General features: G+C 39.0%; 1 protein-coding gene across 2 annotated transcripts in view; it reads left to right on the top strand.

Moving 5' to 3' along the window:
• Positions 1-25764, top strand: part of PCSK2 (proprotein convertase subtilisin/kexin type 2) — a gene marked incomplete at both ends in the record, with an annotated part of 308819 nt that overhangs the window by 53664 nt on the left and 229391 nt on the right. The window contains one exon of one of the 2 annotated variants that reach the window (XM_080716066.1): positions 2589-2693. The exons of the other annotated variant lie outside the window; for it this stretch is intronic. Coding sequence (XP_080572192.1) covers positions 2589-2693 — 105 coding nt within the window. The remainder of the gene's footprint in view (positions 1-2588; positions 2694-25764) is intronic. 2 annotated transcript variants of the gene reach the window in all.

Below are 25764 nucleotides of genomic sequence, written 5' to 3'. Positions count from 1 at the left end.
CTTTTTTTTTTTTTTGGCTATTCTTCCTTCTCATTATTTCTGGCTTCTTAAGTGTATATCTTTGTTGTTTATGACAGCTCTCTTTCTGTATGTAGGTTTCTTATGTCTGTTTTCTCTTTACTAATAGTATCTTATTATAGGGGCAGATATTTACCACCAGGTTTACCTTATAATTAAATAGCCTCTACTATGTGGTTATTCTCTGATATATATATATATATATATATATATATATATATATTCACACTTTGATACTAACCTTAAGTCACACTTTGATACTAACCTTAAAAACTGTGTCCCCATCATCCCATTGTTGTCCTACCTGTAGATCATCAATGCTGGGTTGTGGTTACTCTTGGGTTCCTTCTGCCCACTGCAATGGTGGCATTGATGGGTTTCAGATATTAAGGTCAGGTGTTCTGCCTGTTACCTCCTTTATAAGGAGTTGGCTCAGAGGTATGAGCAGCGCAGTTTGTGACTTTTACATTTTTAAACCTCATTGTGCAAGCTGTTAGAGACTTTTGGGGAGGAACTTACTTTATCATTCCTGACTGAAGATCTCTTTCATCCTAATATGCAGTTTGTTTTGTTTTGTTTTTGTTTTTGTTTTTGTTTTTGTTTTTGGTGGTATTGGGGTTCCTGGAAACCCTTCTACCTCCGGCTACACTCCCAGACCTATTTTACATATTTTTTTTTAATTTGGAAACAGGGTCTCTTAAAGCCAGCATGGCTGGCTTCAAACCTGTGCGATCCTTCTGTCTCCAGCTCCCAAGCACGGGAATTACAAGCATGCGCCACCACGCCTGGCTATGCAGTTTATCTTTAACTGTAAAAATAACAATGAAAGAAAGAAAGATCTTAATATATATTAGTAATGAAAATGCTAAATATATCGTAGTACATCTCATATAATAGAATACAGCCACTACCAATAAAGACATTGAAGGTGAAAATTTAACCCCACACATGCGTGTAATCTCAGAACTTGGGAGGCTGAGTCAGGAGGATCCAGGTTTGCAGCCAGCCTCAGCTACTTAGTGAGGACTTTCACAACTAGTGAGATCCTGTTTCAAATTAAAGGATAAAAAGTAGGGCTGAGGGTATACCTCAGAGGTAAAATGTCCCTGAGCTAAATCTCCATCACTACAAAAAAAAAAGAAAATGAAAGTTTATATTGTCTAAGTGAAATCCCATTTTATATAATAATATGTTTTCTGTGTGTGAGGGGAGCATGTGTAAACAAAGAGAAAGACCTGAAATTAACTCATTTTACTATTTATAAAATAGTACTTTATAGTTTACTGTTGGGAGTGAGTAAGCCTGGAGTTAAAAAAAAAGATAAATTTCTAAATCAAATAATTCTAAAAAGGAATACATGAATGAATTTTACTTTATTGCTATTGTTTTTCTTTGTTTTTCAAATTTACCATAAGGTACTTTTATGTTTAATGACAATGTTACCTAAGAAATATTTGGGCCACACTAAATTTCTACATGATAAATTCCAAAGAGGCCCCACTTAATTTGGAAAGCCTTACTTTCAAAGGATTTGCATTCCTTTTACTTTAATTTAAAATACTGGATGGCAACACACACATCTAAATTTCAGCAGAAAATATGTTGAGTGGTAAAATAATTTTCATTTAGAGACTTCTCTGAAAATCTCATGAAAACATGTATCCTCTCTCCAGGAAAAAATATATAAATAAGCTCATCCTTTGCCTATAATTTTCAAGCATTTTATTAAATTAATTGATAAAGTTAAGAAATGCAAACAACATAGTTTCATCAGTATGAGAACATGTGGAGAAATGGCAGAGATCTAGGAATTTCAAAGCTTCACACAGATATAGAGGGGAAAAAGAGATCCAGAGACCCATAGGGGAAGTCATTTGTTCAAGGTCACGCTGTTAGCTGGTAACAGACATGAGCTGTATCCTGGTCTCCCAAATACCAGATCAAGGTTCTTCTTCAAGTGACTTTGAATTTCATAAATTTCAGACCTCAATGGGTTTCCTTGGATTCTTACAGACCCATCATCAAGAGACAAACTCTCATCTCTGTGATTTCTGTAACTGGCTCTGACACTTATATATAAGTCCAAGCATCTTCAAGACAGAAAGAGGAAAACTTCTCTTGTCATCCAACAGGCACTTAGCAGATTTGGATGACTGCCCTGTCAGAGAGAGCCCAGTGCACAGGACAGACAATCAATCTCTAAAGAAAGGGCTGTTCACAACACGACTCTGAAGCCACCAATTCTCATTTGGTGTGGGTGTGGATACAAAGACAGGTTCCACGGAGAAGAAGAGGGAATGAAAGGATGTGTGGAAACTAAAGCTGGAGGAAATAATAGAAAACATTTAGGTGGGAAAAGGGAATGAGCACCAAATAAGCGAAGGCAAGGAGAAGGAAAACAGTGCAAAGATGAGGAAAGAGGGTGGAGTCTAGTAGGAGGTTTGCCAGTGGTTTTCATACATTCATCCCCAGCCTAGAAAGTCCCTGCAGGCAGTGCCAGCTTGAGTTTACCCTGTCCCTGGGCCAACCCAGAAGTTAACTACACCTCATGTCTGTTTGGCTCTCCACAGCTCCCCTTCACAGAAGGCCTGTACCACTTTTATCACAATGGCCTAGCGAAGGCCAAAAGAAGACGCAGCCTACACCACAAGCAGCAGCTGGAGAGAGACCCCAGGGTGAGTTCCCTCTAGAAACCTGCCCCCCAGTCTTTACACCCACTGCTGAGCTCACTCAGCAGACAGAGAATTTGTAGTAAAGTCATGTAACAAATCATGATGGCCAAATGGATCCTTCTCAGAGTGACACTAGGAACTCTTGGCTTCTATCTTGTGAGTAATAAATAGTCCAGTACACCTTTGTAGGAGGAGAAAACGAGGACGTCACCCCTTCACCGCTTCTCCTTTCCTGAGTAATCACGTAAGGATGTCTAGTTGCCTGACATGTTTTAGCCTATGATTAATGGTAAGACACCAAGCAGTTTAATGCCATTTTATGAAGTTTTCTACTGGCAAATCCATATGCTCTGAGGAGGTTTCCATGACCCATGTTGCGAATGGCAAAATGAGTGGGCCAATAAGCGATCAGCTCATGACAGGCCGCGAGTCTCTCAGTCTCTATGTATGGCTGCAGCCACCAGACTACATCAGACTTTCTTTATGCAAGTATTTTCTTGCACTGACCTAATCAACCCATATGCCTCAGCTTTCTTCTTGATGTTAATGAACCCCCATTTTTTAAAATCCTTAGTCTTTTCTATACTCTTGGACTCCAAATCTCATTTTCTGTTCCCTCTTACAGCTCAAATTAAACTTTTCCCCAGTCAAATATATCGTGCTTATTTCCTGCTTTTCAGAACAGAAACTTGGATCATCATTGAATCCTCTTCTTCCCATTTCTACCATCTTCATGCACTTGGGTAGATCCTCTGTCTTAGTGAGGTGTGTAAAGAAATAAGCCTTCAGGAAAGTTGATCTCTATACATTGAAGGCTGTGTAAACTTTTCCCAGAACTCTAGGAGAAAACCTGAGGAAAAGTGGGTCAAATATGTGAGTTAGGAATTTGTGCTTGGACCCCTTTTGAGTGAATGGGATCTGGAAATTCATTCTTTTGGGAATTTTCATGTGAACTTTTTCTGGGTTTAATTTGGGCTTTTAACTAAAGAAAATAAAGGTACACTAGTAGATCACCAACTGACAGGCCACAGGCAATTTTTCTTTAACTCCTCAACCCAGGTCTTCTCACGTTGCCTAGAGTGGAGCTTCTGCTCCGAGACGCTACTTTATCACTGATTCTTCATTTAAAGAAAGTGGCTATGCTGCCAGACAATGCCAAGAATTTTTAAAATTGGCACCACTATCTAAGTGAGAATTTCTCTTTTCTGTGTGATAGCAACCATGGCTTTGGCTGTACTAATTCAGTGCCTGAGAATACCCTTGGGTGACCATATGCACAGGGATCTTAACCTGTCCAATCTGGGAATCCAAGGTGGGTACCAACAGAAAAAAAAAAAACACTCCGATACATTGTGATATTGGTTTCCTTACATTTCAACCCCGTCCCCTGATCTTACTTTTAATGGCTCAATTGTTTTCCTTTTGTTCAAATATTTTTTTTTTTTTGGTGGTACTGGGGTTCCTGGAAGCCCTTCTACCTCGGGGCTACACTCTCAGACCCATTTTTACATTTTTATTTGGAAACAGGGTCTCCTAAACCAGCGCACGCGCGGCTGGCTTCGAACCTGCGCGATCCTCCTGTCTCTGCCTCCCAAGCGCGGGGATTACAAGCGTGCGCCACCACGCCCAGCGTCAAATATTTTGTTTTTAATAATCCTATTGGTTTATCTTCCATGATTAAAGATATTGCCCCAAGATCACACAGAAAGAAATGCTGTAAAGGAACTAGAGGGAAAAGGAAAGAGATTTTTCACATGCTTGGGCTAGGAAAAAAACTGAGAAAGTAAAACTGAAAGGTCATTGTTATGCCAGGCATGGTGGTGCATGCCTGTAATACCAGTACTTGGGAGGCTGAGACAAGAGGATCTTAGGTTCACAGCCAGCCTCATCAAATTTGTGAGGCCCTCCACAACTTAGTGAAACCCTGTTTCAAAATAAAAAATAGAAACGGCTGGAGGGTGTAGCTCAAGGCAGAATCCCCCCAAGTTTAATCCCTAGTATAACACACACACACACACACACACACACACACACACACACACACGGCCATTGTTTGAGTCAGAGAGAATATTGAGGGGCTAAGATTATTTCTGCACTTTTTGAAATGATCTCTGAGGTGTTTGTTCTTGAAATATGGTCTGATTTTTTTCAAAAGAGAAGAAAATGAGATCTATTGGGAAATCAGGGAAAAAATCAGACTTTGGTGGTTCCAATAATTTGTCTTTCTTTTTAAAAAAAATACCTATTATCTCTAAAACAGACATCCATCCCCACCTTATCAGCCATTTATTTTAAGGGTCTTAGTAGTCAATTTCCTGTACCTTTTAGAAGTAACCATTTGCCCTGCCCTTGAAGGCCAACAGAAAACAGTAGTAAAACCTTCTCATCATGGCTACACATCAGGGATGTTGTCAATAATACATTCTAGGAAAATAAATAAATCACAAAAACCTTATAATTTTTTACAAAAAAAAGAAAAATAAACTGCTAGTGGTGACTACTTCATTTCAAAATGTTAGATTAATGCCTGTGTCTCTCCTTTACAGTGCTCTTAGGTCATCTAATTTGGGCACCTGCTGATTAGCAAAATATGATGGCAACTATAGTAAACAAAAATCATTGACTGCAAACAGTGCAAGAGTAGCAATATAAGGAGTGTCCCAGTGAGTTTACAGGCTTTTAAAAGTGCAAATATTCCCAGAGGGGATAGTCCAATCTGAGAGTTTGCAACCACATTCAAATAGATTTCAAAAATAAGGTAAATAACAGAGAGAACACAGAAATAACCAAGTAGTCAGAAAATTGATGGTCTAGGCTTTTATCCCTTAAATAAGTGTTGCACGCCATCTTTTTTTTTTTTTTTCAGTACTAGGGGTTGAACCCAGGTTCATTCTATCGCTGCGCTACACCCCTAGCCCTATATTTTATTCTTTATTTTGAAATAGGGTCTCACTAAGTTGTAGAGGGCTCACTAAGTAGCTGAGGCTGGCCATGAACCTGTGATCCTCCTGTCTCAGATTTACAAATACTGGCATTATAAGTGTGTGCCACCATGCCTGGTGCAAGCTATCTTTTATGAACCAAGAGATCACAAATAAGTTTTTTTTTTTTATCATTCTGTGAACGATGTTGTCTCCTAGATCCAACAGCTCTAACCATGCATGCACCCTCAACTCAGCTCCCTTATCCTTTCTGTCCCTGCAATATCCCTCGGACTCTCTTACTCACTGTCCATGGGCTGGTGAAGGAATATATGAAGCAAAGTGGACCGTGTACATGCCCGAAGAATGGTCTAAGCTGTTCCCAGCTCTCAGTGCTGAACATACCTAGGTAGTTTTTGGCCAAAGAAACCAGAAAGATCTCCTACCAACACAACAGATAAAGAAGAAATATATAGAGGGCCCAGGTAGCTTTTTATATTTTGACTTTAGAACAGAAATTTTAATTATGTCCATCCCTCACTTAGCAATTAATTTTTTTGTGTGTATGTGGGTCTGGGGATGGAACCCAGGGGCATTCTGCCTCCGAGCTACACCCCCTGCCCTATTTTTTATTCTTTATTTTGAAACCGGGTTTCACTGAGTTGCAAAGGGCCTCACTAAGTAGCTGAGGCTGTCTGCGAACCGCGATCCTCCTGTCTCAGCCTCCCAAATGCTGCGATTACAAGTGTGCGCCACCACGCCCGGCTTAGCAATTAATTTTTGTGGTTAAAAAAAACGGGAAAAATCTAGAAAGGTATCATAAAGTGCTGATCTTAATGTGTTCATCTTTGTTCCTCAGCATGCAAGATATTGATTCTTTTAAAGGTATTCTTTTGTCTTTCCAAATATTTCTGCTAAAAGATGAGCACACTGCTGAATATCATTATTTAGATAAAAATAAAAGGCATATCTGGTTTAGTTCTGAAATATCTTACATATAATACATCTGAGCAGATAGTAGCTGCCTACTAAATGAGAATTCGCTGCCTACTAAATATTTTTTCCTCAGAGATTTAGCTCATGCAATAGTATTGTTCTTCTCGTCTTCTGTTTTTACTATTGTAAAATGTGAATCTAAGAAACATAACTATAATCTTTTCTCTAGCTTCTCCTTTAGGTATGTTCACAATTATGGCTAAAGGAAACCTTAATTGCCATCTCAGTATTTTCAAGTCATATCTCTAACAATCCCATGAAGAATCAGTTCATAGTCCTATTAAATTTTTTATTGGTGCATTGTCATACATCTCAGTGGAATACACCGTGGTGGGGGCACACACGCACACATCACTCATTTAGCCGTGTCCCAGTTCCCACCCCACTGCCTCCCCTTCTTCCTTTCTTCTTCTCCTGTTTGCTTTATTGATTGGTTTTGATGTTTGTGAATGGACTTCCTACACATTAGGGAATCTCCCTCTTCCCAGTTTCTAATCTCTAATGTCCAGTATACTCCGTTCTTGATCATATTCTCAGTCATGGCATGACAAGCAGAGCAAGGACAATGGGCCTGGAAAGAATCAATAGCTAGAATAAGTTGAATATTTAATAAATAAATTCAAAGTTGGGATGAAATGATAAGATAGTCATTTCAAGGTCAGGGTTAAAAACACTCACCGCCCAAAACCTATGTGAGATTTGTTCAACTTCAGCTAGATCATTGTCAATAAATCTTGATGCCAAGCTATGAGAGCCCTGGCAATTCTACTAGTAAGCAAAAATATGCTTGAGAATATACTTAGTATTTGTCTTACAGTTCTGTTGGACCTTTGAAATACTGTTAAAATGAAGTACTTTTAAAAAATCAGGAAGACCACATCATCCTATGATAAGTGCATACTGGTTGAAGGGAAGCCAGATAATTTAGTGAAGAAATGACTGGGAAGTTGAAGCAGGAGGATCCAGGTTCAAAGATAGCCTCAGCAAGTACAAGATTCTAAGCAACCTAGCAAAACCCTTTCCCTTATTCAAAACAAAAATAAAAAGGACTGGGTGTGTAGCTCAGAGGTAGAATGCCTCTGTGTTCAATCCCCAATACCACAAAGGAAAAAAAGAGAAAGGGAAAAGAAAGAAATGACCTCTGCTCACTTTAGCAGCAAATATACTAGATTTAGAATGATGCAGACACAAATAGTATATCCCTAGTGTAAGGGTGGCATGCAAATTCATGAAGCATATATATAAAAAGAAATATCCTGAACTTCACTTGTTGAGGGAAGATACATTTATTTATTATTTTATTTATTTATTTATTTATTTATTTATTTATTTATTTATTTATTTATTTTTTGGTGGTACTGTGGTTCCTGGAAGCCCTTCTACTTTCGGGCTACACTCCCAGACCTATTTTATACTTTTTTATTTTTTGGAAACAGGGTGTCTTACACCAGCGCGGCTGGCTTCGATCCTGCGCGATCCTCCTGTCTCCGCCTCCCGAGCAGGGGGATTACAAGTGTTTGCCACCACGCCCGGCGGGAAGATACATTTGATTTAGGAATTACAAACATTTATTTCCTTTTCTAATCAATTTTACTAGATCATACAATTATCCCTCACAATCATTTTTAAGCCTGTTACAATTTTACAACTCAATGAAAAGTTCCCTGTTTCCTGAATCTCAAAGAATGGATGATGTCTAAGCATCTGAGATGCAGCTGAGAGCTGACTGATTCCAAATGTTAGCCTGACATGATGGCATACACCTGTAATTTCAGTAGTTGGGAAGATGAGGCAGGAAGTTCACAGATTCAAAGCCAGCTTTGGCAATTTAGCAAGGCCTTCAGAAATTTAGTGAGACCCCGTTTCAAAATAAAAATAAAAAAGAACTGGGAATGTAGTTCAGAGGTAGAATATTGCTAGATTTAATCCCTGCCCCCCGTCTCTCACATACATTCTCCTCTCTCTCTCTCTCTCTCTCTCTCTCTCTCTCTCTCTCTCTCTCTCTCTCTCTCTCTCTCTCCTCTCTTACTATTGTTTAAAAAATGAAGTTATACCCGGGCATGATGACACACAGTTGTAATCCCAGCATTTGGGTGGCTGAGACTGGAGGATCTCAGTTCGCAGACAGCCTCAGCTACTTAGTGAGGCCCTCTTGCAACTCAGTGAGACCCTGTTTCAAAAATAAAGAATAAATAAATAGAGCTGGGTTGTAGCTCAGAGGTAGAATACCCCTTGGTTCAATCCCCAGTACCACACACACACACAAAAAGTGAGCCAGACGTGGTAGTGCACGCTTGTAATCCCAGTACTTGGAAGGCTAAGACAGAAGGACTGCATGGGTTCGAAGCCAGCCTTAGCTGCTTAGTGAGGCTCTCAGAAATTTAGTGAGACCCTGTTTCCAAACAAAATATAAAACAGGTCTGGGAGTATAGCTCAGAGGTTGAAAGCCCCTGGGTTCCATTCCCAGTACCACAAAAAAAAAGTGAATTTATGACACAAGCTTAATGCATATATGTGAATTTAGTGATCTCAGCAATAAATGGAAAAGTTTAAAAGGAGAGGAAAATAGACAGGGAGGGCATGTTAGCTTACTCCCTGCCCACTCTCAAACGACCTGAGGTGGTCATGAGCAGAAGCACAAGTCAGAAAGCATGGAGTTGGCGGCAGGTCATGGATGACTATCACAGAGGGGGCATTTCACCTTTCTGGGTAAGAAATAATAATCACATTTCAAGATAGTACAAAATATTTCCTGAACACAAGAAAACTTCTTTCTCTGCTGTGCTACCAGATTCCCAAACCCCCAACTTGAGAGGTCTGAAGGAATTGTCAAAGTAAATTTCAGCCACACATAAGTTCCACCTCACATACTTTAGTGTTCAACCCCTAAGGTATAACCTCTCTAGGAAAAAGTAACTAAAGATGGTGTCTTGACATGGACTTCTTGGAAACAGAGTCTGAGATGGCAGGCTACACACAGTAGGTTTTTGAGAAATGAGAAAAATAGGCTTGCACAAGATAAGCTGATTGGAAGTGTGCTTATAACAGATGCCTCAGTTAATCCTACCAGAAACTCAGAAGAGATGGCCCTTCAGAGTTACCCAACTCAAAGCAAAAGGTTTTGTGCAAGGGACATTTCCAGAATGGGACTTGAACTACCAATGGCAATTCTTAATGAAAGACAAACTCTGAGCCATCTTGAACAGCTGGAAGAGATGTGGGGTGGCCCTGGGAAGGAGATGTGGGCACATATCACAGAGCTCCAGAGCCCACTTATCCTCAGTTATCTTTCTCAAAAGAGGCAAATAATATTTAATTAAGAAGACATTTTCTGGGAGTTTACTCTATGGAGGTATCATCCTCAGGGATGTCTGGGAGCACAGAAATGAATTAACACACATGCCATTGTGGAGAGCTTACAGTCTTGGAGCAGCGTGGTTATACTTCATGGGCCTCCACCTCTGTCCCATTCTTATTGCATTTTCCTGGCTTGTTGACACAGGTCAGCAATGTCCTTAGGAAGACCGTTGCTGATAAACAATTCTGCACAGGTAAAGAGAGCTCCAGGTTATTCGAAGTTGACATACCTTCCAGGTTCAGGGGCTCCCCAACACAGTCCAAGTCCAGCTCTCCACTCCACCCCCTCTGCTCTCCTCCACAGGCTTCATTAAACTCAGAGGAAAAAAACATGAATCTATGTCCCTATGACCTTGGCCACATTCCATGCCCAGTTAGAAGACCTAAGTATAGCACTTTTTTTTTTAAATTTCGCCTCCCATCTGGTGACCAAATCCATTTTATAGATACCAGGTTGAGAGGTCAGCAGGTGTTCGTAAGTGATGCGTTTTGAGAGTGACTTGGCAGCATCAGGAGAAATGTGGTGAGAAGAATTAGAGGGAAACGATGCATCGATGGCTGCCCCAGCCTGTGGAAAGAGCTCGGCTGCCCTAACCCCTTGGTTTATTATGCAGCAGAGAGCCTGCAGCATCTCCTCTGGGCATTGCAGATGTGCCTGGCTTCCTGCCTCAAAGAGCTGCTGTTCATGCTATAATTAACTATTTGTGGGGAACCAGGGAGAATTATTTACTACAGCTTTAGAAAGGCTGGGAAAGCTGCTAATGAGTAAGCCTGGTTGTTTTCCTAGACATGAGCACATTTTAAATGATGGCTACTGCTGGCGTTGCTGTGCTTCCTGATGGAGAATCAGGAACACTCCACGGGTTATGCCAGCAAGCTCAGAGAGCTCTAGGAAGTTTCGACTTTCTTTGAGAGAATTATAACAAGCCCTGGTATAGAGAAAACAATGTGGAGAGAAGTATCTCTCATCATCTTTCTAACTACAAGTGAAAATTTCAAATGGTGGGCTAGCAAACTTTTATGATTTCCTGGAAAAATCTTAACTGAATGTAGGGAAAATTTGTTCTGACCTAACTGGCCCCTTTCCCAAAGTGCAAATGGCAATGTTCATTTATATAAAATGCCTCTGTTGTATTCTGCATGTAACTCCCTTACCTAGCTTCCTAAAAGAAAACCATTGATTCATTCAACAACCACAACAAAAAAATTATTGTGCCCAAACTACATGCTGTGCAGTGGGTTGGGCTCTGATATATAACAGTGGACAAAATAAAGTAATCCCATGAAACATGGGTGCTAGAGGGGATAAAGAAGAGAAACAAAAAGATAAATAAAGCAATTGCATGACTTGTGCTTAAATAAAGTATTGTGGGTGGGAATGAACAGAGCAGCGTAAGGGCAGGGGAGCATCATGCACCATGGGGGGGGGGGAGTGTTTCTATTTTATAAAAATTGTCCAGGAGACATAGAAACCAGATATAGTACTCCCAGTACTTAAGAGGCTGAAATAAAAGGATTGAAAGTTTGAGGCCAGCCTCAGAAACATGGCAAGACCCTGTTTCAAAGTAAAAAATCAAAAAGGCTGAAGGTATAACATCTCTGGGTTCAATATCCAGTACTGCAGGGGAAAAAAAAGCATCAGTGGTTGGCTACTATGTTATGGTGATATTTGATATAAACTGGAAGGAAATAGGGAAGATATATGGATCTGGAGGAAGGACATTCCAAGTAGAGAAAACAGCAAGAGGAAAGGCCTAGAGCCCAGGGCACACTCGGTGTGTTCTAGGATAGCAAGAATGCCAGGAAGACAGTGGAGAAGTGAGCCAAAGAGAACTGGGAAAGACATGAGGTCAGAGTGGAGACAGGGAACAAGACCATGGGCAGTGTTAACAGTCAAGGTAAGAGTTTTGGATTGACTCTGAGTGAGGTGGGATTTCTCTGCTTCTGTACAAATACTCAATTAAAGGATGGGGCTGGAGGGGGACAACTGGAAGTTAGGGAGATAAGTACAAGATGACTGCAACATTTTAGACAAGAAAGGCTGTTGGCTTAGGTAAAAATGGTGGATGTAGTAAGAAGCAAGTCATACTTGGAGATGTGCTATGAATAGAAGGTCTTCAAATTTCCTTATGGATTTAATGATGGATTAGATGAGACATGAGAGAGAAAGGGAGAAGGGAAATGTGATTCCAGAGTTCTTGGCCTGATTTGTTATAGGATGGAAACAGCACTTAGGGGAAAGATAGTGGGAGGCTCAGGGCAATAGGTAGAGAATGTAAGAATTTGTTTTTAAGCACGTTAACATGTGAGGTTTCATTAAGTATCCAAATAGAGGTGTAAAATGGACCTAAAGATCTAGAAGAGAGGTCATAGTTGGAGATATCAATTGGGAGTCATCCACATATTGATACACCCAATGCCATGACAGTAGCAGTTGAGATTGAAGTTGAAGAGCAGTTGAAGAAATGATTATAGATAGAGAAGAGAAGTTGTGTGAGATTGAGCCATAGGGCACCTTAAAATGTATCCAGAAGACAACAGGGACCCACAGAGGAGACAGTTAAGTGGCAAGTAACGTGCTAGAAGGATCAGAGGTCGAGAGAAGACAAATCAGTCATCCACATTTTACAAGAGTAAATTAGCCATCCCTATAATTTCCCCTCTCTATTTTTTAAACATTTTATCAATGAATATCCAAGTTCATGGTGCATGCATGAGATAATAAATTAAAATAGTGGCATGACTTTTATTTTAACTGGATGCCACTGTGTTTGGGCTGTACAGTGTACATTTAGGCATGGAGTTACATTTGATCTAGAATGATGAATACCAGACTCTTAAGAACTCATGTATAGTTGACAGTATATCAGAGATGAAGCTTGGGTTTACCAGCTGCCTGGAAGATTCACCAGGAAACAGCCTCTATTTGATATGGCAAGAGGAGAACCTGAGTTAGGCAGTTTTGTTTAATTTTAAGAAATTATACAATGCCAAGAGAAAACTCAAGTTTCACTCTACAAAAAGGAAAAAAAGATAACATTAACTTCCAATTAAGGAAAATAAAAAGCCAAGTTGTGTTGATTCAATGCTTCTCACATTTTCATCAATGTCAGAATTTCTTAAAATAAATTCTTTGTTAAGATTCAAAAGTCTATTGAGAAAGTAATTTCTCACTCCTCAAACCAGTGCTCCAAAATGAATTTTAGTCAGTGTTTAGCTGAAAGAGACCATAATTGGCTGAAAGAGACCATAATTGTTCCTTAACAGTTACATAAATTATTAGTTAAATATCTATCTAACTACTCAATATTTCTGAAATAGTATTTTGAAAGACAAAAGTGGGTTTAAAGTTGCCAAAGTCTCAGGAATATTTTTACAATACTTTTCAGACCTCTGTTCAGTTATTTTTAAATTGGTTTAACTATTTTTTATTATGCCTATTGACATGTCTATGATCACATCTCTATCTATAAACAGGCTTCACGTTTTTAAATCTAAATCAAGGGAATTTTGAAAATAAGTGAAATTGAATATCTGTCATTTCCAGTCATTTCAAAGTCGTGTGAGTTCAGGGGAGGACAAGAAGAGTGAAGCTGGATCTAGAAATGGTAAACAGCAGTTAGACAAGGAGATTCATGTCTGAATAACAACCCAATTGCTGGAGTTTATCTAATTGGTTTGCCATTATCTGTACTGAAAACGTTGTGTTTTCCATCTTCTCTATGGCAAGCATGTCCCATTTAGCAATAAAAAAGCATATTGCCTGAGAGAAAAACAGGTAAGACAAAACAATTTTCCATTTTCCATTCCCTTGACAAAGGAGAACAGTCCACCCCAAGTATAAAGAATGTTTTAATGGATGTAGTTTGTAAGTATGCCTCATTGAATGAACATGAGAAAGCCCCCCCAGAGGACCAGAGGAGCAACTGAAGAAGAGCAATTAAAGCAGTTAAAACCTATTCTGTGGAAAGACTCAAATAATTTTCCATCAAGGAGAAGAGGACTATGCGTGGGAGTCCAACTGGAGGTCATTCTCGGGTTTTGGTAGCTGCTTTGAAATCAATCAACTGTCTCCTTGAGCATGTCACTTTCTCCCCAGCCTCCATCCCCTCATCTATGTTATGAAGAATGTGAATCAGTTAGTTGGTCTCTAAATGCCCCTTACACATTCGTATCTCTGATTCAAGAAGCAAACCTGAGCCTCTCCACTTGGTTAAGGTCAAAACCAGGATGAAAACCCAGAAATTCTTGATAGTTCATGTCCCTCCTTTATATATCTTTATTTTCCTCTAAGAAATGGATAATTTTCTTTAAACAAATATTCTGAAGTGTTTGGAGAACTAGCATTTACAGATAGAACTTTTATTTATATCATCTTATCTTTGATTTTTTGTGCTTTTATTAGTGCATTATAGTCTCACATCATAATGTAAATAATTTTAACAATGACACATACACACACTCTCGGTGTCCTCCTCCCCATTTCTCTATCTCCAATTATGGAGTACCCAGGTTGACACTGGTATGTATTCACATGTATACTCATAGTCAGTGGTAGTATTTCCTTTAATGAACCTAAGTCTTCCTCCCTCCCCTTATATCTCCTCCCTGGATCCCCTGAGGTTTCTCCTCATCATCTGAAATCTTGTATCCCAATTATTCCCTATCCTGCACATATTAAAGAAACCATATGACCCTTCACTCTCTGTGACTGGCTAATCTCACTTAACATAATGTTCTCCAGGACCTTCCATTTTCTTGCAACTGATGTGATTATATTTTTCTTTATTGCTGAGTAGAATTCCATTGTGTGTATTTCCCATAATTTTGGAATCCATTCATCTGTTGATGAATACCTAGGTTGGTCCCATGGTTTGGCTATTGTTAATTGTGCTACTATGAACATGGGGAGTTATATATGAGTGTAGTTCTCTCATTTCAACCTTTTTGGACAGATACCCAGTAGTGGTATGACCAGATCATAGGGTGGACCCATTCCCAGTTTTCTAAGGACTCTCCACACTGATTTCCATAGTGAATGGACTAGTTTGCAATCCAACAACAATGTAGAAGAGTGCCTATTTCCTCTTAGCTTCACCAACATTTATTGTTATTTGACTTCTTGAGGGTTGCCATTCTGATTGGGATTAGATGGGATTTCAGTGTAGTTTTTATTTGCATCTTTCTGGTTGTTAATGATGTTTACATTTTTTTCAAGTATCTATGGGCCATTTGTAGTTCCTCTCTTGTGAAATATCTATCCAATTCAGTTTCCCATTTCTGTATTGAGTTATTTGTTTTTCTAGTGTAAAAATGTTTAAGTTCTTTTTATATTCTAGATATTAGACTTCTGTCAGAGGGATAGCTGTAGGCTTTTTCTTTAGACTCTTGATGATTTCCCTTGATGAATAGAAACTTTTTAGTTTGATACCATCCCACTTATTAATTCTTGTTTTAATTTTCTGAGCTTTGAGGGGCTTGTTGAGGAAGTTTCTACCTGTTGGAGTGTTTACCCTATACCCTCCTCTAACAGCTTCATAGACTATGGTCTAATTTCCAGGTCTTTGACTCATCTCAATTTGATTTCTGTGTAGGGTGAGAGGTAAGTATTTAGTTCTATTTTCTTACAAGTGGATAGCCAGTTTTTCTAGGACTCTTTATTGAAAAGGCTATCTTTTCTCTAGTGTATGCATTTGGCCCCTTTGCTGAAGATCAGTTGACTGTAAGTGTGTGGATTAGTTTCTCTATCTTCTGTTCCATTGTTATGTGTGCCTATTTGGGAGCTATAATCATGCTGTTTCTTTAAATATTTTTATTGGTGCATTGTAGTCATACATCTTAATGGGATAAAAGACTTGTGGAGAGATACATGCACACATCATCCAATTAGCCTATACCCAACCTCCCCCAAATCCCTCCCCATGTCCCCTTCCCACTCTTGGCTTAGTGATTGACTTTGATATGTTTGTTTAAGTACTTTATGTGCTTTTTTTTGGTGGTACTGAGGGTGGAACCCAGAGGCTTTCTACCTCCAAGATATACTCCCAGAACTATTTTCTAGTTTATTTGGAAACAGGGTCTCACTAAGTTCCTGAGAACCTCACTAAGTAGCTGAGGCTGGCTTCGAACCTGTGCGATCCTCCTGTCTCAGCCTCCCAAGCGCAGGGATTACAAGAGTGCGCCACCACGCCCGGCTTACATTTTGTGCTTTAGAGAGTTTCCCTCTCCCCCCCTCATTTCCTAAGCTAGGTCATCTTATTTGCTCCTCTATAGGATCTCCTTCTTCATCTAGAGTTCCTCCTGTTACCCATTTCTCCCTAGCTTTCACATATTAGGAAAAGCATCCAATTTCTTATTTTTTGTGACTGACTAAACTCACTTATCATAATGTCCTCCAGTTCCATCCATTTCCCTGTAAATGATGTAATTGTGTTTTTGTTTATGGCTGGGTAAAATTCCACTGTGTACATATCCCACAGTTTTGTAATCCACTCATCTGTTGATGGACATCTTGGCTGCTTCCATGGTTTGGCAATGGTGACTTGTGTAGCTGTGAACATAGATATGCATGCATTAGTTTGGTAGTTTGGTTTCCGTTCTTTTAGGTAGATACCCAGAAGTGGTATTGCTGGATTAAATGAAGTTCATTCCCATTCTTCTGAGGATCTTTCATACCGTTTTCCAAAGTGGTTGCACTAATTCTCAATCCCATCAACAGTGTTTAAGTTCTTACTTCTCCACATCCTCACCAGCATTCATTGCTGTTTGTGTTTTGAATGATTGCCATTCTAGTTAGAGTTAAGTGAAATCTCAGGGTATTTTTGATTTGTATCTCTCTGATTGCCAATGATGTTGCACATTTTATCATGCATTTATTGGCCATTTGAATTTTTTCATGTAGTTTCTATTTAATTCACTTGGCCTTTTTTTTATTGGGTTGTTTTCTTAGTACTGAGTTTCTTGAGTTCTCTGTATATTCTAGATATTAGTCCTCTATCAGAGGAGTAGGTGGCAAAAATATCCCATTTTGTTGACTCTTGATTGAGGTTCTTGACAGTTTCCTTTGCTGTACAGAAGCTCTTCAGTTTCATGCAATCGTGTGTATTGATTCGCCTTTTAGTTTCTTGTGCCTTTGGGGTTTTTATCTGTGCCTTTGTGTTGCAGTGTTGGACCTATGACCTCTTCAAGGAGCCTCAAAATCTCTGGTCTAATTTTCAAGTCTTTGGTCCATCTCGAATTGACTCTTGTGCAGGGCGAGAAAGTGGGATTTATTTCCATTTTTCTGCATGTGGTGAACTAGTTTTGCCAACACCATTTTTTGAATAGGCTATTTTTTTTTCCAGTGTGTTTTTGGCCCCTTTGTCAAAAATCAATTGGCTGTGTGTGGATTTGTTTCTGAGTCTTCTATTCTGCTCCATTGTTCTATGTATCTGTTTTTGTGCCAGTACCATGCTGTTTTTATTACTTTGGTTTGTAGTGTAGTTTAAAGTCAGGTATTGTGATTTTTCCTGCATGGTTTTTGTTACTGAGAACTACTTTGGCTATTCTTGGTTTTTTGTTGTTCCAAATGAAGATAAGGACTTTTTTTCTATGTCTGTGAAAAATGATCTTGGTAATTTAATGGGCATTGCATTGAATCTGTAGATCACTTTTGGAAGTATGGCCATTTTGATTATATTTATTCTGCCTATCCATAAGCATGGAAGATCTTTCCATCTTCTAAGGTCTTCTTTGATTTTTCTTTTCAATGTTTTATAATTTTCTTTGTAGAGGTCTTTTACCTCATTGGTTATATTTATTTCTAAATATTTTAGATTTTAGTGGGAAATACTGAGTGGAAGTGTTTTCTGAATTTCTTTTTAAGTGGATTTATGGTTGGTGTACAGAAAAGCTTCTGATTTTTTTAAGATTGATTTTGTATCCAGACACTGCTGAATTTGTTCATCAGTTCTATAAAACTTTTGGTTGAGTTTGTTGGGTCTTCTATGTATAGTATCATGTCATCTGCAAATAGTAAAAGTTTGAGTTCTTCTTTTCCTATTTGTACTCCTTTGATTTCCTTTTCTTGCCTTATTGCTCTGGCTAGAGTCTGATGTACTATATTGAAGAGAGTGCTGATAATGGACATCCTTATCTTGTTCTTGCTTTTAGGGGAAATTCTTGAAGGTTTTCCCCATTTAATATGATGTTGGCTGTGGGCTTATTATAGATTGCCTTTATGATGTTGAGATATATTCTTTCTATTCCAATTCTCTACAGTGCTTTTTATCATAAATGGATGTTGGACTTTATCAAATGCATTTGAGCGTCTATTGAAATGATCATGTGATTTTTGTCTTTGGTTCTACTTATATGATGAATTACAAAGACTGATTTTCGTATGTTGAACCAGCCTTGCATCCCTGAGATGAACCCTACCTGGTCATGATGAATGATTTTCTTGATGTGGTTTTGAATGCATGTTGCTAGTATTTTGTTTAGCATTATCATGCTATTTTATTACTATAACTATGTACTATAATTTGAAGTCAGGAATTGTGATTCCTCCTGCATAGTTCTTGTTACTGAGAACTAACTGCTTTGGCTATTCTGGGTCTTTTTCCATATGAAGTTTATGGGATTGCATTGATTCTGTAGATCAGTTTTGGTAGAATGGCCATTTTGATGATATTTATTCTGCCTATCCAAGAGCAAGGAAGATCTGTCAATCTTCCAAGGTCGTCTTCAATTTCTTTCTTTAACGTTTTATAATTTTCATTATAGAGGTCATTCATTGGTTAACTTTATTCCTAGGTATTTTATTGGATTTGAGGTTCTTGTGAATGGGATTGTTTTCTGTATTTCTTTCTCTATAAATTTATGGTTGGCAAATAGAAAACCTACTGCTTTTTTTAAGTTGATTTTGTATCCCACTACTTTGCTGTATTGGTTAATCAGCTCTAGTAATATTTTGATTGAGTTTTTTGGTAGTCTTATCTTTTAGAAGATGATTTCAAATCCCATATTGTTTAGCAGAGCTATAAAATTCTCTTTTCTCTTTCTTTCTTTATCTCAAGATAAATATCAGATAATAAGATAGAGGTTATTCATCAACCTCCAAGATAATAGCTTCACTACTGTGTTTTATAAATTGTGATTCAATTTGGTGTTAAGATTTCATTTGGTGTGATGGGTGTGGAGAAATGGGGGTCCTTCAAATATAAAGTTTAAAAACCATTGTTTTTTTATTTTTTGCGGGTCTGGGAATGGAACCCAGGGGCATTCGATATCTGAGCCACCCCCCCTCCTATTTTTTATTCTTTGTTTTGAAATAGGGTCTCACTAAGTTGCAGAGGGCCTCACTCAGTAGGTGAGGCTATCTTTGAACCACAGTTCTCCAGTCTCAGCCTCCCCAATGCTGGGAGTACAAGCATGTGCCACCATGGCCAGCTTAAAAACCATTAATTTTTTTAATAAGCCTTTTCTGTGCCTGACTGATATCACTTAACATAATGTTCTCCAGGTCTTTCCATCTTCTTGTGAATGACATGATTTTCTTCTTCTTTATAGCTGAGTAAACTTCCATTGTGTGTATTTCCCATAATTTTGCAATCCATTCATCTGTTGATGGAGACCTAGGTTGGTTTCCTATTTTAGCTATTATGAATTGTGCTGCTATGTACATGGGTATGCATGTGTTTCTGTAGTCCTCTGATTTCAACCCCTTTGGACAAATACCCAAGAGTGGTATAGCTGGATCATATGGTGGATCCATTCCCAGTTTTCTAAGGAATCTCCACACTGATCTCTATAGCATCTAAACTAGTTCACACTCCCACCAACAGTGTAAAAGAGTTTCTCTTTCCCACATCTTCATCAGCATTTGTTGTTATTTGATTTCTTTATGCTTGCCACTCTGATTGGGGTTAGATGGAATCTCAGCGTAGTTTTGATTTGCATCTCTCTGATGGCTAATGATGTTGACATATGTTTTCTCTAATATGCCAAACTAGAGAATATTAGAAATAGCAGTGGGACTCCAGATAATGGAGAAGAAACCTCAGCAAAACTAGAATGGAAGGATAAAAGAGGAAGAAGGCTGAGGTTGATTAATGGAGGAGCTACATCCAAATATGTGTAGAAGTATGAATATAGCATGGCTCACCTGGACACTCATTGTTGGGAGGGGTGGTAAAGGAAATGGCAGGGGGGGGAGGGCACAAAAGAAATTAAAGAAAAGAAACAAAATAAATAAATAAATAATCCCTATTCTTGGTCCTAAAACAAGTGACTTAGGTTAACTTCTTGAATTTTTCATCTTGTTAAAATTAATTTTGACCTGTCCAAATTTTACTGGATCCTGACTCATTCTCTTTCCATTTTTCCTGTTATTTATTATTTTGATCAACATCAATATCCCCTGACAGTTATTTTTTAAAAGCTTGAATGGACAAAAAAAATTACAAAACTGAAAACCTTTTGTCCATAATTAAGTTTATAAAGATAGACACTGCCAGGTGTAGTGGTGCATGTTTATAATCCCCGTGCTTGGGAGGCTGAGACAGGAGGATCACGCAGATTCGAAGCCAGCTTAATTGGCTTAAGAGACCCTGTTTCCAAATAAAAATATAAAAATAGGTCTGGGACTATTGCATAGACTCTCAATTAATTCTTCACTGATCCTTCTGCATGACCCAACACTATAAAAATGTAGTGCCAATTATGATAGTGTTTTTTATAATGTATTATGTTGGAATCCTTAAGTTTTCTACCAGAATGTTGTAATTAATAAAAATATTAGAATAAGCTAGGTTATGCTACAGAAGCAAATTTGGCCCTAAATCCCAATGGCTTAACATAAAAATGCTTCCTTCTCACTGGTGCTATACTGTGGTTAACATAATCTTTCAGCAGCTGATGATAATGAAGGTTCTGCCATCTTGACAGGCCATTATTCTACCAAATGGCTTCTGGGCAGTAGAAGCCTGAAGAACTCACCCAACTCAGAAATGCCTTAGCTTAGAGACAGCACATATCACTCTCCTCCAATTTGCCACAAATAGGCAATATAAAGGGGATGAAAAGTGTAGCTCTTCCTTATGCTCATAAAGAAGAGACAAACAATATTGGAAGTAGGAGAAGATTCTTACACAGTGCTTCCTTTTTTATTAAAAAATAAAACTATGAATAAAAGTATGTCCTGTTCCTGTGGGTGACTTTTTGGGCGATTAAGACTTTCCCTTAAGTTCAACACTCTGTTTTAAATTATACTGGCAACAAACACTGCAGGCTCTGTCTAATGGAAAAGTCTAGGGCATGGGGCTCAATGTGGCACTTGTACTTTCCTAAGATGGTTAGAACAATCTATCTAATTGCAGGTGACTCTTCATCCCTCCTTTATCAAAAGTAGAACCCATTTTTCCACTCGAAATCTCTGTGACTTTTTCTAGAGGGCACTGTGATGGTTTAATGCTGTGCTAATTTTAGGTAGAACCCTCAGCTGACTCCACAGTTTCTACCTCTCACTCTTAGAAGTCATCTGCCCTGTAGAGAGTGTGACCAACCTGAGAACACCATGCTGCAAGCAGGCTAAGCCAGGTAGAGAGGTTGATAAGCCACACCGGGAGAGAGGCCAGGGAGCACAGAGATACCAGGCCAGTGAGTGAAGACGCCATCTTGAAGGAGGATCTTTTAGCTCCAGTGACTCCAACTGCTGCTACCTGAAGTCAGATCACCCAGTCACCTCCCTTCTGAATCCCTGACCCAAATAAGACGGGGTTGCTTCAAGCCACTGACTTTTGGCATAGTTAATTAAATACAGCAACAGGTAACAATACAAATAGATTTTCCTACCTGTTCAGGTGGAGTTGAATGGTGGAGAGTAAATTCTTAGCACAGACCATGGCAAAGCAGGCTGATGGAGGAAGCTCAAAGATACTGCATTCCAGCTCCCCACGGCAGATCTGCACTGTTTTTAAGTTGGTTTCTTTATTTCTTTGACTATTATTGTTCCCCTTTGTTATTTATATTTTGTGTGTGAACTTGGTTTAGTTTTATAGTTCTATAAAAACTATAAACATTAGGAGTTGCTATAGGTCAAATATTGACTTTCCCAAAAGGCTCACATGTTACAGGCCTGTTTCCCAGGGTGGCACTATTGGAAGTGGTGGAGTGTTCAGGTGAAGCCTTATGGAAGGTTTCTAGAACATTGGGAAAGTACCCTTGAAAGGGAGAGTGGCCTTCCTCTTCCTTTCTTGCTTCTGTGTGTGTGTGTGTGTGTGTGTGTGTGTGTGTGTGTGTGTGTGTATTTTGAAATGGAACCCAGGGACATTTGACTTCTGAGCTACATCCCCTGCCCTATTTTTTTTTAATTCTTTATTTTGAGACAGGGTCTCACTAAGTTGCAGAGGACCTCACTAAGTAGCTGAGGCTGTCCATGAACTGCGATCCTACGGTCTCAGCTTCCAGAATTCTGGGATTACAAGAATAAGCCACCATGCCCAGCTCTTTCTTTGTTTCTTGGCTCATGATATAAGTGATTTTGTGCCACTACATGCTCCTACCATGATGCACTAACTCATCACAAGCCCTAAATTGACTGTGAAATGGAACCTCCAAAACTGTGGGCCTAAAAGAACCTTGTCTCTTTGTAAGTGAAAATTTCTCAGGTCTTGTGTTGTACTGGAGAACTGGTCAACACAGGAGTTGTTGCCAAATTTTATTTTGTACATATTTTAAATAATATATAATAGTGAGAAACCAATGAAAAATAATTTCCCCTACAAAGGAGCCCATTCCTTACTCGAGTTTAAGAAATCAAGACATTTTAAAATAATCTAAAAGAAGTAGGCTTTGCAAAAACATGTGAACTTTGGTCTGAAACAAACTCAGTGAGTTCCTGGTAGTACAAGGATGGTAGCAGGTACTGCATGAAGGATAGCATGCAGAGTAGAAGAAGTAGAGGATAGAATTTGGAGCAGTGAGTTATTTTTTAAATTTCTTAGTCTTTGTTATTTGGTTTGGTTTGGTTTGATTTGGTACTGGTGATTGAACCCAGGGCCATTTTACCTCTAGACTACATCCTCAGCCCTATTTTTTTTTCAAGACTGCATCTTCCTAAGTTTGCTGAGACTGGCCTGGAACCTGTGATCCTCCTGTCTCAGCCTCCCAAGTCATGGGCTTACAGGAATGCACCACCATGCCCAGCACCACTTAGCTTTTATGGCCCTTTATGACCCCATTTGTGAGTTGATAAATGATATGGGCTGTTCTTATTTCATGGGGTTACTGTGACCATCAAATAAAATGGAGAGTGCACACTGTGAAGTCCTACTAATGCTCACAGAGAAATCCAGGGCCCTGTTTTAAATGGTGTGCTGACAAATCTAAAAATAGATCACAACTGTGTGGGAACTGAGTTTAAAAGAACCTCATACAAATTATTTTTTAATTCAAATAACAAATTACATGGGATTTAAATCTTCTTTGAAGTGGAGAGGAAACTTGCAGTCTGCTGGGCTTTCTCACATACCGTGATCTTGGGTTGGGGTAGATTTAGAGCTTGCTTGCCTCTCTCTAAATTTCTGTAACCTCCTACTCTCTCTTCAGAGTGTAAACTCCTAGCCAAGACTATGAACTTTGGGTAAATTTGTATTGGGGGGTACTTGGGAGAATGCTCTCCCTTTGTGTTACACATCCCCAGCCTATTTTTTAAATTTTGAAACAGGGTATTGCTAAGTTGCTGAGGCTGGCCTTTAACCTGCAATCTGTCTCAGCCTCTCAAGTACAGGCTTGCACCACCATGCCTGGTGATAAATTTTGATTTTAATCTCAGGTATATCATTCCACTTTTCAATTATTTGACTTTTCATAGAACTGCATGTAAGATATGGCTAATAAGAGTAGCACTTCTCTCCTTCAACAGTTTTACACGTGTGTCTCAGTAAACTGCTCACTGTGTAATCCAAACAATTGGCCACACAATTTAGAGGAAAGGAGATGTATTTGTTCGCAGTTTTTGCATATTTCAGGTTTAGCCCATTTGAGACTGGGGTCCGTGGGCCTCAGGGCATAGCCACAGTGGTGGGAAGCAGAGAGAGAGAGAGAGAGAGAGAGAGAGAGAGAGAGAGAGAGAGAGAGAGAGAGAGAGCAAGGGCTCTTCTCTCACATTATAGAGGCCTGAAGCAAGAGGTCATGCAAAGAAGTCCAAAGACAAAATCACCGTCCCATAGGAACCCAGCTTCTCCAGCCACACTCCACCTGCCTAGGTTACCATCCAAGTGAATACACTCCATTATATATACATACACATATGTGTGTATGTGTGTGTGTGTATGCACATCTTTTACCACAGGATTGTCTTTGAACCCTTCAGTTCCTCTCTCCTCCCCAAAAGAAATCAGTTGTCAGCTTCCTGTGTGGGTTTCAGACATTTTATTACATATCAACTTGGATATATGCAAGGAGATATATGGAAGGAGAGAGATTGTGTGTGTGTATGTGTACCCAAAAAATTAAGCAAAATTGAATGATGTTGTATTTTCTTTCTTTCTTTCTTCCTTTCTTTCTTTCTTTCTTTCTTTCTTTCTTCCTTTCCTTCTTTCTTTCTTTCTTTTCTGTAATTATACATCATGGTGAAGTTCAGAATGATAGAGATGTACATGCACATAGCCCTAGGTGAACCTTCCTCAGCTCTCACCCTTACCCTCCCTGTGCAGGACATTGGGGTTGGCATTCATAAATGTGTGTGTGTATCATGACCATTAGAGTGTTTCCTTCATCAGGTTTCCCTTCCTTAGGTCCCCTTCATCACTCCATGAGGGTTTCTTCTTCTTTATCTAGAGTTTCATCTGTATCTCAATTTTTTCCTAGTTTCCACCTATGAGGGAAGACATCTGATCTTTCACTTTTTGTGACTAATTAATCTCACTTAGCATAATATTCTCCAGTTCCATACATTTCCCTGCAAATGACATAGTTTTGTTCTTTCTTATGACTGAGTTCCATTGTGTATATACTATTTTTCAAAATATTTTTCTATTTAATAGTATCTCTTAGACAACTTGACTTATAAGTACACATACATTGGAGTTTTTTCCAATGAATTATTGCATAGTGTTTCAAACTAGATGCATGTTGCTTATTGAACTACTATTCACCTTTTTTTTTTTTTTTTTTTTTGGTGGTGGTACTGGGGATGGAACCCTTCTATGTCTGGGCTACACTCCGCCTCCCAAGCACAGGGATTACAAGTGTGTGCCACCACGCCCAGCTACTATTCACCTTTTGATGAAACATTAAGTGGTTTCAAGATTTGACTTCATAAATAACATTTCATGACTCTCCATACATGTAATTGTTTCTTTAGGTTAGCCACCACAAATCACCACAAATGGACTTTATAAGGGCAAAGTTGTGCTTTGGTCCTGGACTGGTCATTATACTTTATCCCCAAATGATGCCACACATACATTAGATATGGGCCCTTTGTGTTTCTGAAAGTGTGGCAGGAGTCTCCTCCTCATCCTCAGAGTCACCTGGAGGAGGATTAGTAGTGCCCTTACTAGTTATGCTTGTCCCATATAATTTCATCCCTCCTGGGTATAAACTCATGAGGTATTGAAACATTTGATAATCTGGTGCTTCTAGTACCAACAGTCACTTACATGCTAAGACCAGCAGACTAGATGTGGCACCTTGTCATAGCACTCACTGGTATGTGGCGATGACTTCTGATAGTCATAGGGGACCCATGCCACATACCGGGCCATACATAATAAGGAAAATTCATCAGCATTTATTAGATCCACTTAAGAAAAATA

The sequence above is a fragment of the Muscardinus avellanarius genome, assembly GCF_963383645.1.
Source record: "Muscardinus avellanarius genome assembly, chromosome: 19".
Taxonomy (NCBI): domain Eukaryota; kingdom Metazoa; phylum Chordata; class Mammalia; order Rodentia; family Gliridae; genus Muscardinus; species Muscardinus avellanarius.
This window is presented reverse-complemented; position numbering and strand designations above follow the sequence as displayed.